Source organism: Mandrillus leucophaeus, unplaced genomic scaffold, assembly GCF_000951045.1.
Source record: "Mandrillus leucophaeus isolate KB7577 unplaced genomic scaffold, Mleu.le_1.0 Scaffold364, whole genome shotgun sequence".
Taxonomy (NCBI): Eukaryota; Metazoa; Chordata; class Mammalia; order Primates; family Cercopithecidae; genus Mandrillus; species Mandrillus leucophaeus.
Window position 1 is genome coordinate 1,245,962 of NW_012103854.1, and position 12,283 is coordinate 1,258,244.

At 39.5% G+C, this 12,283-nt stretch overlaps 1 protein-coding gene across 1 annotated transcript in view; it reads right to left on the reverse strand.

Annotated features, from left to right (window-relative positions):
- PAPSS1 (3'-phosphoadenosine 5'-phosphosulfate synthase 1) overlaps nucleotides 1–12,283 on the reverse strand; it is a 113,290-nt gene that overhangs the window by 25,726 nt on the left and 75,281 nt on the right. The window contains exon 10 of the mRNA XM_011989804.1: nucleotides 7,829–8,097. Within this exon, the coding sequence (XP_011845194.1) occupies nucleotides 7,829–8,097 (269 nt within the window). The remainder of the gene's footprint in view (nucleotides 1–7,828; nucleotides 8,098–12,283) is intronic.

The window sequence follows — 12,283 nt, forward strand, 5'->3', positions numbered from 1 at the left end:
ATCTATGAAAATTTTAATTCTATAATGGCTTCTCCTTGCCATCCATCATAGGTTAAGATACCACATGACTAATAAGTCAATGATTGCTGATAGATAAGAACCTCAGTTACATATCTCCACACACAACATTTATAATATAAAATCCTTCAGAGTTAGAATGGTTCTAGATTCATTCCAATACGGCACGTTATTGAGAAGAGTTTCTTAACCTTTTAATTCATGCCCCTTTTTATAAACCTGATGTTTATATACATTCCAAATCCATTTGAAAATAGTGTCCATCACTTATCTCCCCACTTCCAAACCTGGCAAAGACTTTGGTAAATTTTATTTTCAGTAGTTTCTAAAACAAAAACAAATTAAAAACCTACTTTTCAAATTTAAAGTTACATTATAAAATTATAAAATGGACTATACCGCTTACATATAATGCCACTACCACTAAACCATTCTCTCCCCACACCTAACGGTTGAGAAAGTTCACTGTTCCAGAAATCTGGCAGATTAGATATATGACATTTTCAATTTTTCTGAATTAAAAATACTGAGAATAATGAATTGAACAATTAAATTTTAAGTCCCACTTAAGTAATTTATTTCTTTGTATCTTCACACCAAAATCTGCATTTATTTAAGTGTAATAAATTTTATTAAAGTCAACATTCTCTAAGGCCAACTTTATATACTCAAAGGGTTTATAAAAGAACATCAGGCACAGAAACTTTTTTTTAGTAAATGTTTGAATATTATTTTCTAGACTGTCAAAAATGTATTTGTGTTAATGCTATAAAAATTCCTTAGGAAGTCAAATGCATTACCTAATTTTGCTGTGTAAAAAATCTATACCTTAATTAATCTGATGAGTTCGATATTAAAATATCCCTAATCTTGGTTGTACATTATCTAGCATTAACACATTTTCTTGAAATTCCCGAATCATAGTGGCCTGCCTCTTGATTTTCCAGAGATTGGAATTATTTTAAACTCTTCAAGCTGACTGGGAGAATCTAGACAGGCAAGTGAAAGGCAACGCTCATCCTTCCAGCATACAGATTCCTGATACTGTGGCTTTTGATCTTTGTATTAATACAACTGATATTCTAAGTGCCTCTATTAAGTTCTATTACTCTGTACTGATACTGAACAGTTGCCTCATGAGAGTCACATTTCTAGTTTGCAATGCAAAAATTATGAAAGTTACTTAGACGTTTCATTCTTCATCTTGTAGGAGAGAATTAAACATACCTTACAAAAACTCTCAAACAATTTTAAGGGCTGAAAGGGAGTCTAGATTATGGAGTCTGAATTATTTATTTCATATATGAGGTTCAATACAACATACAGAATTTCCCCCAAATTTCCTTTATCTTTAAGAATAATGTCTCAATCTCCAAAAAGATATACCTCAAATGTAAGAGCTGCATTTTTTTCAGAACAATCAGCAACCAAACTACTTTTATTCTTGGAAGTGACCTTGCCCTGGCTGAGCCCAGACCCCCAGTCAGGTGAGGACAATATCAGCCCTCCCAGAGTGGGGGCTCAGAGTAGAGACAGCAAGCCTGGAAACGCTCAGCCTCTACCTCTTCTTCCTGCCCCTCAAACCCAGGGGCCCTCAAGAGGCTCTCTGCCCTCCCACTGATTATTATTCTAAGAAAATAGAGGAAGGCAACCATGGTGATAAGGCACTGGAAAATATTTCATGAGGTCCTTCATTAGGGTGAGAAGAGGAAATTAAACTAGGTAACAATTAACAAGCTCTTCCTAATATGCCAGTCACTGTACAAAATGTTTTATAAATATTATTTAACGTTTAAAGCAAATCAATAAGATAGTTATTATTCCTGTTTTACAAATAAGAAAACAGGGACTTGGAGAATTCAAATAACATATCCTAGCTGCAAAATGAACTAGTGAAGGATCAAGTCTTTGGACCTGGGTCTGTGAGATCCCAAAACCCACACATTCATATTCATACTGAGCTACTGACACTGTGTCAAGGACACTTAGGGAGGAAGCTGTATAGATTACCTAGCTGGGAAATCAGAAAACCTGAAAAATCAGACTAACAGACAAATCTGAATTTGATACTGCTTTAGTAAGAAACAAGCAAGAACAAATTCTGAACTGAAACTCTATTAAGAGAAAAAAAAAATGACATTTTTTTCCCTAAGAAAAGCAACCTATAACACCTGCAAAATCTGATGTTTCCTAATGAAATAAGTTCAGTTCTCGAGACATAGATAAGCCAAAAGTATATAAAAAAGACTACAGGGATCCCCAAAATTACTTTCAAAGTAAATCAACACACTCTAAATGCATTTGTGGTACAGGCCCACAATTGCTTATCGAAACTTCTGAAATCTAAAAACCTAGTTTTGTAACTCACTTGGTAGCAAAACCTGATCAAAACTGAGAAAGTTTCAATCAGCCTTTTTGCCGACCCTATTTGTGAGAAAAATCATTCACTTTGCTACAGGAATATTAATGTGCTTTAACATGGGGGTACCATCCCAGACCCATCAGGAGAAATAAGTAATACATAATCCTAAAGATTTTGGAAAAGAGATTGTGAACGGTATCATACTACTCAAGAAACTTTGGAACAAGATAAATGAGAAGGCAAAATTAACAAAGACCCCCAAAGAGAGTCAAAGGTACAAGTAAAACTTAGGTGTCTATGGCTTGTATAATTAGACTCAGATCTCAAGAAGTAACATCAGTTGCTAGAGCTCTTGGAAGTGTGTAGAGGGAAGAACAAGTTTATATCCTAAGAGACACCCTACTCATTGCTCCAAATACTGTTGTAAAGCATGGACTAATTAAACAAGCACACTGGCATCCATGTCATAGTATGTTCTACTGTCCCTGGTGAAGGGTATCCACTCGCTTACACAGAATCAGTTTCTTTTAAAGAGTTATTTAACAGTGCATGGGTAATTTTCACGGCAAAGGATAATCTCTACCTCCAACTGCATTTTCCCCCAAATTCAACTGGTAATCCTCATTAAAACTTCATAAACCAAGGGTATATCTGTTAGTAACATATATCCACATTCTCAAAAACATCCTACTTTTGACACTTTCATGTCACAGGTCTTAGAAAGTATTATTTATCCTTCACAAAAATGGACTTAGTATTTAGTGAGATGAGACAAACAGAACTTCCTACATAGTCAATTAATACCTCAGAAAGACAAAATGTGTATCTATAACACCATTTTAGCATTAGAAAGTTAACACTCCCTCCACATCCTCGCCTCCTCCATTCCTGAAGTGGAATGTAGGATTCAAGCCATAAAATCTTTACAGACTGGAAAATCAGGAACATCCTGTTGATAACCAAATAGGCTTAACAGCTGCTCATGGTTCTGAAAAGCATTTGTGCTAAGGAAACAAATCTGGTACCAATGCCTTCTAAATGACCTACAGAAAACGATTAAAGGAAGAGTCATTGTTTTTATTTTATTATTATTAGCTGGCAAATAAGCATTACTGACAGACTTTTTCCTGATGTCACTGGAAAAGCTACAAAAATGAGGGTGTTTTTTTAATTACAAAAAAATTCTTCACTTATGGCTGCAAATAAGCCAAATAAGTCAAACACACAAGTTAGGTCCTTGAGAAAAAGAGATACTTTTCCTAAGTAGCGCAATCCAACAGCCTAAGTACTGCCAGTCCAAAAACATTAAAACACTTCATGGTCTGAAATATTAAGATGTTTACTAGAATTTCTAAAGCTTATTCTTCACAAACTCAGAAGTTAAAAAACCACCTTTTGCTCAGGCATCAGAGCTGGGCCTTCCTGAAAAGAACCACATCTCTTACGCTCACAATTCACACTCCAGACAGAGATGTAGAGGCAGACACAGCTTTAACGTGCCTCTTAGTCTCCCTAGAAAACCTGGGAGCTCTGTAGGCACCCAGAACAACTAACTTCTTGGCCTTCCCTCCAAATGCCAAAGCCCAAAGTTACTTAGAGGCTTCCTGGCAGCAAGGACCCCTAGAAGGAAAAAAAAATAGGCCCAAGTTTCAGTCCCAGTTCTGCGTCTCTCCTAGACAGACACTAACTAGTCAGGCTCCTCTGAGCCCTCTAAGCCTTGACCTTTGGTGTCCATCCTTATCAGGCCTGCATTGCCCAACTGTAGCAAAAATCTTGCCAAGTTTGTTTATTGAGAATCCTCTATTCTCAGTATCTGCTCACCCTCATTATCTGATCAAATTCCTTATCTTCCACCCACTTCCCAGGTACCTGATGATCCTGGCCTGCCTTCAGCAAAAATCCCACTTATTCCAGAATCCCCTGCTTCCAATGTTTCCTCTCAGTAGTTTTCCATCCACTTACCTCCACCCTGTCCTTGGATATCAATCCCCACCTGTCTATGCTGTATTCAGAGTTGAGCCCAGTTCTACACTGAAGTCTTTATTCTCCTGTTGCAATACTTCCTGAATAAAGTTCTGTTTTTATTACTTTAATCACTGTACAGCTCTGGTCTTCTTTGACAGACTACAGTTAAGTCACTTAGCCTCTCTGTGCTTCAGTAATCTCACTGGTAAAACAAGAATAAAACCTTCCTCACCAAGTTGTGGGGTAACCTAATGCATGCAAAGCAGCTATTCAGTGAGTGACACATGCATAGGCACTCATAAAATGGGTATTTTCAATTTCTTTATATTAGCTTTATACATTATTAAACACCAAAGGATATCCCAAATCAGGGCTAAGACACACACTCTGACATGAAACCTGTTAGGCAGTAGGTCATCCCAGGCTCCCTGTCATAATCAAACTCTAGGACTTCATAGACTTATGAAGCAGCCTGGAGATATAGACAGTTCCTTGGATGTGGGGCCAGAATCCTAGAAATGCTGAGAATTTGCAGCAAAGCAGTTTTTTAAAGGAAGCCCAATTGCCACATATTGTCATGAGCCAGGCAATGTGTTACATGATTTACATTGATCCTATTTGCTCCTCTCAACAACAGAAATATAGGCAGATAATACCAATATCACGAGTCAGGTATTGTAAGAATACAAAGATTAAGAATACATATTATACAAAGAATATCACAACCCACAACTCTAGGCTCTGAAAAAAAAGTAAGTTTGTTTGGAGATTCCACCTCTAACGAATGTTGCTAGGGCCAGCCTAACTCACTATTTTGGAACTCTTATAGGATATTATAAGAATTTATTTCTAGTCTTTTCAAAAAAGATGTGGCTACACATTTTAAAAAATATCTTAATGTTATATAATAATATTAAAAATTATGTGAAATTATAGTACATAGCTCTGGAGCCAGATTACTTAGGTTTAGACTTTATCTCTACCATTTACTACTACTATGTGATCTCAAACATAGTTTAACCTCCCTACTTCAGGTTCCTCAGCTGTGAACTGTGAATAACAATAGTACCTACCCTCTTATAAGGATTAATCCTTATAACATGTTATAAAACCTAACATAAAACTTAAAACAAATAACTTATAAGTTATACATTAACTAGCAATCTTTATAAGGATTTAGTTAACATATGTAAAGCATTCAGAATATTGTCTGAAAAATATAGTAAGAAATCAATAAAATATGGACTATCATTATATTCTATTTCTCAATCCTTTATAACTACAACGCATTTACTAAGACTCCATTTCAGTGAAACTGGTTCAATGAGGAGATTTTTTGAGGCTGGTTAAGAAGTAGGAAAAGTATTACAGAGTGCTTGGCTAAGTAATCAGGACTAAAGGACCAAAATGGCTAAAATGAAAAGGATACTCAAGTACTGATGAGGCAATACACTGCTGATGGGAGTGTAAACTGGTACAACCACATCAAAAAACTGACTGGCAGAATCTACTAACACTGAACAAATACATATCCCAGGACCTAGCAATTCTCCTCCCTGGTATAACTAACAGAAATGTCCACAAAAACACATGCACTAAAATCTTCACGCCAGCACTATTCTTAAGAGCAAAAATCTGTAAAGTGCCCAAATGCCCATCAACAATATTGGGTATAATCACACAACGAAACACCACACAGCCCCAAGAATGAACAATCTGCCACTAATTACATAACAATAGAGGTGAGTTTCACAAGCACAATGTACAGTGAAAGAAGCCAGACACAAAAGAGCATATGTGGTATGATTTGAATTACAGAAATATTAAAAACCAGCTGGACTTAACGCTGTGATGCAATACTCAGGCCTTCTGCAGGAAGGGAGCAGGTTCTCCAGGTTCTCGGCTGCCAGCAGACACCCAGCAGCTGTCACCCCGCTCAGAAATTGCTTCTATTGAAAGGAGAAGCAGCACCCAAAGGTAAGCCCCCTCCCATGGGCAGCCAACCCCTGGAAACACTGAGGTATAATGCCTATTTCCCATGCAACTTTGGACATCTCTGAAGGGCCTTTCCAGAGCTCCCCATGGACTCAACTAAAGCCTCCACTGAGACTGACTTGTAGCTCGACCTCCCCCTCTACAGAATCCTGCTCCCTTCCTTTCTCTTCCCTTCCAGAGGTGTTGATCCCAAGAGTTCTCCCTAAGAGACTTCCTGAACTCTCACCTCACTCTCAGAGTCTGCTCCCAGGGTATCCAATCTTAAACACAAGCTAATTGGGCCTATGATGTTAATGTGAGGGTACTGATGACTCCTATGGGGAGGACAAGTAGTGAACAGAAAGGGGCAAGAAGAAAAACTTCTGGGTGCTGATAAAATTTTTTTTTAATCTGGAAGCTGATTGTATGCCGCTGTTCCAATGGGAAAAATTCATTTACTTGCATCTATGAAAGATGTGCTTTTTCTTTTAATACGTCTGCAACTCAAATCATATATACTTTTTCATGTATACTTTCCCGTGTGTGTGTGTGTGTGTGTGTGTGTGTGTGTGTGTGTGTGTATACGTCAATGTGAAGTTAAAAGAAAATAAGACAAATTAGGAACTGATCAGAATGGGACAGAATCTTAAAGAAGCCTTAGTCCTACCTATTCCACTTACTGTGCACTTAAACATAGTCTAGAAAGGTCTCAAGAAGTCTAATGTGAGATTACAAACCAGCTGGTGGCAACCCAGGCCCAGAACTGTGCCTGGACTGCTCGGCAACAGTCTTGTATTATTTCCACTAGACCATGCTCTTGCAGGTAGTGAGCAGAGTTGAATCTGAGGCCAGGGAAGGAGTTGCTGCAGCTAGCATACTGATACGGTTCAGAACACACTACTCCAAAATATGGCACCTTGGCATTTGAGAAAACAGCAGAAAAAAACCAAGCCACTCTCACCTTCCCCTAAGGCAGTCATAAAAAGGTAGCAGATCTTCCCCTGAAGTAGGTCAAAAGACCCTCATTCCAGAGGTGCCCATCCTATACCTAGAGGAAAGGAATGTGCCTATCTCTGAAAACACAAGGACACAGAGAAGAATATAAACAAAAAGGCTTTGCCCAGCTCCCCTCTTTAACAAAGATCTAGAACTTTGGTAACGGGACAAGATCAGTGTTGTTGTTGTGTCTGCAATGTGGCCAGCAATTACAAGAGGAGCTTGTGGCATAACTTCCCAAACACACCCAGCCCTGTTTGCAGGGAACATCCCCTCCTTCACAACTGGCACTAAGACCTACAAGAGCAAGTGAAACCTCTCCCCACCTTTCCTTTCTCAAGGCTGTCCCTAACATCCAGGGAACATCCCTAATGAGCAGGAGAGGATGTCATGTATGCTAAATGTTTGGAACAGGCCTACACAGCAGAGAAAAAGCAATTGGATGGTGATACTAGCTGTGTTGGTAAGAGTGGCTTTAACACTGCTGCAGTGAAAATCTTACAAGCAGTTTACCTCTGTTGGTCCGGCATACATCATGGGAGATGGGAAGATGGCCACCACTGTCGTCTCAGGATTCAGAACTCCTTCTTCCAACACTGCAGCATGCTGCTTCATACGCCACATCAAAGGAACGTCATCATCCTTTGTCCAGCCACCCAGAGGGTGGAGGAGGAGGACAGGGCGCCGGTAGCCCCTCTCTAGAAGTTGCTTATGGGTATCCTGCATTAACAGGGCATGTCCATTGTGCACTGGGTTGCGTAATTGAAATGCAAAGACAGCATCTGAAAAGAGAATTTCCAGAGTTAAGAATAGCACGCTTCTAACAGATTACCTTCCAAAGGATACGTAATTTTTCTTAAAACTTGATACTCAGGATTAAGCAAACATATGCAAACTCAGAAATCAGAAAACTGGTTAAAAAAAAAAAATGTACTGCTTTGACCATTTACTCTAGGATAACATGACCTATACTTCTACTATACAATATTAAGTAAATCATACTTATCTGAGGATATGTAATATAGCAATCATGGATTTGTAAGAATTACTTTCTTGCATTCATGGGAAATGAGAGCAATCATCAGACTTTCTGATCCTAACATCGTGGATCCACTGCTTATCACAGATATACATTTTTGGTCTGTGCCTCAGTTACCCATCAGATCAATCCCTCCAAAGAACCTAAGATAATGCTTTACTAAGGGAGACAGAAAGGTAGAAACATGTATTTGTAGTTTCAAAAATTTACTTACTGTCCAAACATGCTCACTTACGATTACTCTGCTCGACTAGAACCATATTTTGTTTTATGATCGAAGGTCTGAATTCTAGATTATAGTTTAGCAACAACAATATCCCGTAAAACAATGAAAACTACTAGACAGATGAAACTGGTTAACTCCTTATCTCCTGCTTACAACCCTGGCTTCATTCCTACCTGGTGCTTGCTAGCAGGAGACCTTTCTAATCCGGTTAGAGGAGCTCTGTATTTCGCCGCCCTCACAATACCTGACAAAGCATCATGCCATGCTGATCCAAGGTCGACTCAGAGAGAGGAACAGCCTCTCTCCTCTAACAATCTGTAAGCCAAATAGTACATTTTCTCCAATTTACTCTCAATTCTGACCCTCTTCTATCACCATAACAAAAAGGTATCACAGGAAGACTGTGGCATCCTACTTAACTGGAATTTTTTGTTTTTGTTTTGCCACATCATGTAAAATCCAAGATTTACAGCATGATCACTACTCTTGGAAGTTCCTCACGTTACCTTTATACATGAACAGAACAGGGCTGGTTTTCACAAAGGAAATAGCTGATACGACATTAGGTACAAAAGACAGAAAAGTCCTGATATACAAGCATTTAAAATTACTTTGCTTTGGGATGGGAGGAGGGAAATAGACCTCACATTTTTCTATCCTTCTCAATGTACTTCAAATTTTGTTTTACATATGGACCTAACATTTTTTCTATCCTTCTCAATGGATATAGACCTAACATTTTTCTATCCTTCTCAATGTACTTCAAAGTTTGTTTTACATATGGACCTAACATTTTTCTATCCTTCTCAATGGATATAGACCTAACATTTTTCTATCCTTTTCAATGTACTTCAAATTTTGTTATACATATGGACATAAAAGATCCCAAAATATCCCTTTTGACCACTAGAACTACAGATATACACACACACACCCCTCTCTTCATTTTATCCTTTTTTTTCTTTTTTTTTTGTAGGTTTTTGTAGGACCATCGTTTGGTCCTACAAATAGTGACTACCCAGTGGCAAGAAGCAAAACAAAAGCCCAAATTTTACGTTCTAAATACCATTCCCCACTTAAATAAACAAGAGCTCCTTGGCAAATGGCAGCTTTTAGCTGGGGCAAGGAAAGTACAACATGAGCTGGAACACCTTTTTGTACCACTAAGAAGGGAAGTGCTCAAAGAATAACGGGGACATCTCATGAAGGCTCATCTGACAGACCACAGTCTACACACTAGTGAATAAAGCCACACTATGACAACAGCAAGGACAGGCGCCGCCCTCCCCGTCAAGCCCCTCCCAACTCTGCTCTCAGGTGCCTGAGGTCACTGAGCAGAGCCCTAGGTACTAGTGATTTACAAACTGTGTCTTCTGACCAGAACTCTACCCAAACTCAGACTACTGTCTCCTCAACCGCCTCTTAGTGCTCCACAGGCACCTCACCAGCAATTCACCATTACCCACCTTAGAGGCTCAGCTTCCTTTCTTGCCCTGTCCTCCACATGTAATGAGTCCCTTCTGTTCCCTACATCTCATTTGCAGCACACTAATTACCAGCACACTCAGCCTTCCTCATCTCTTCACAAGATCTGTCTTCAAACAGGTCTTCTTCCCCTATCCAACTTTACACAACAGCCAGTGACAGGGAAGAAATCCACCAGGGACAGGATGCAAATGCAGTTGGAGACATGCTGAGCCTGAGGAAGTAGTGAAATTGGCCTGCCCTCCAGGGGCTTGCAGTCTAGTCAGAGCAGGGGAGCACAGACGTTACCTAAAAGAGTAAATACACATTAAAAGGAATATAGTTCCCTCAACTCCAGTAGGACATGACAAGACTCCTTCACTTACTCCTCCACACTATTACCACAAGACTGGTGACGGCACTGCCACAGTGTGGAGGAGAGAGTGAGGGAAGGAAAGAATGGGTGTCTTCACCTATACATGAGACTGCTGGACTGGATTCATTGATTCAACCAATTCCTTGCTGTTCCATCAACAGTGAGGATGAAACGTGAGCCAAATTCAAACGGCACTTTCCTGATTTAAGTGGTCCTTACCTCTCTACTGACTGACATAAAAATCTACACCACTTAAGGCCTTCTAACTGTGGCACCAACCTTTTATATCTTATCTGCCTCTCTATGCTTTTTTTAAAGTAAAAACCATGAAACCCAATAAAATTTGATGAGAAAATCATCCATAAACACACTGTCCTGAAAGCATGGTCTTTTGTTTTGTGCAATCTTCTAGTTTTTCTCTTTGTTGCACACATTTTTACACAGCTATAATCAAACATATGACACGTCTATTCCGCTTGGCTATTCTGGTCTAACCACCTGTTTCTGACATCTTGTGGTTCTCTTGGAGCCACAAGGCTTACTGCTGGGCCCTATGAAATTCCTTCTTGACAGACTCATTCAGGAAGCTTACCCCCACACCTGGGTTCAATTACTGCACACATACAGATGGCTTCTCTTAGCCACATCTCTAAGTCCTTCCTTCCGGTTCACCGGACAGACGCATTACAAAAACTATTTCAATATACATTGCTCATTACCTACCCCTTTCCCTCAATTCTTCTACCTTTCCTATTACTGTCACATCTCAAGCCAAATTTGGGTCTGGTCCCCAAAGCCTATTCCTTCTCTTGTACTGCATGTCTACGTGAAGGAACTTGCCAGTAGAGCAAGTTCTCTCCCTTTCCTCTGGATTTCCTATCACCTAGTCCAGGAGCCAACACACTAAGGAAACAAGTGAAGTCTGATCCCTTTCCTTCCAGCAGGTAGAAGAGGAAGAAGAAAGTGAAGAAGGTTTTCCTGAGCACATATGTGTGACAAGGAAGGAAATGAAGATATCAGCATTCCCTGAAAACATGTAGGACAAGCCACAGACTGCTTCATCTAGAGGCATTGCCAGCAAGGACTGTTGTGGCACGGTGCAGAGCAACCCAGACTCTACTCTTTCCAAGCTGAGTATCCAAAGACATCTGAAGCTCAGCAAATAAATGAATGAGATGATGAGCAAGACAGTGCTCCTAAATCCTAGTCACCCTTCCTCAGACTTTCCAGAACTGTGCTTCACATCCCAGCCCACAGCCAGAGCCCCAGTATCCACCCCAACCACTGAACACAGAATTACAAATCTTCTCGCTTCTTTCCTCTTAACTTCACTGTAAGATCTTAACTTCACTGTAAGACTGCACTGCATAGAGCAGTAATTAATAATTCCTTTCTTCCCTCCCACCCAAGGTTTCTATCTGCCTCTCTACCCCAAAGCTCCAAGAACAGACATTTCTCTTTTTCCCTAAATCAATACAGTAGCTAAACAAGACAATGGAACGGGTTGCCAGAGTTGTGTGTGTGTTTAATGTTTGTTTTTGTGGGAGTTTTTGTGAAGGGACCTGGAAGAACAAAGCAATCTGATCTCTCCTCCTTCCTTGGGATTATCATAAACTCACAGTCTTTCTTTTACTCAAACTGCTTGAGAGAGGGGGGAGAAATAAAGGAATGAGAGATGGACCCCTTGAACAAATATAAAGATATTAGAATTTTTCACAAACTGGTAAATTCATACTCTAAAGCATGGCAGCAATGAACTATTTTCTATTCTCATGACTAAAAATGCTTCCAAATTAAAGTAAGATGTTGACTATAAAGCTTTGTGCCAGTATATAAAGTTCTGTGCTGCTTATTTGCCATTCC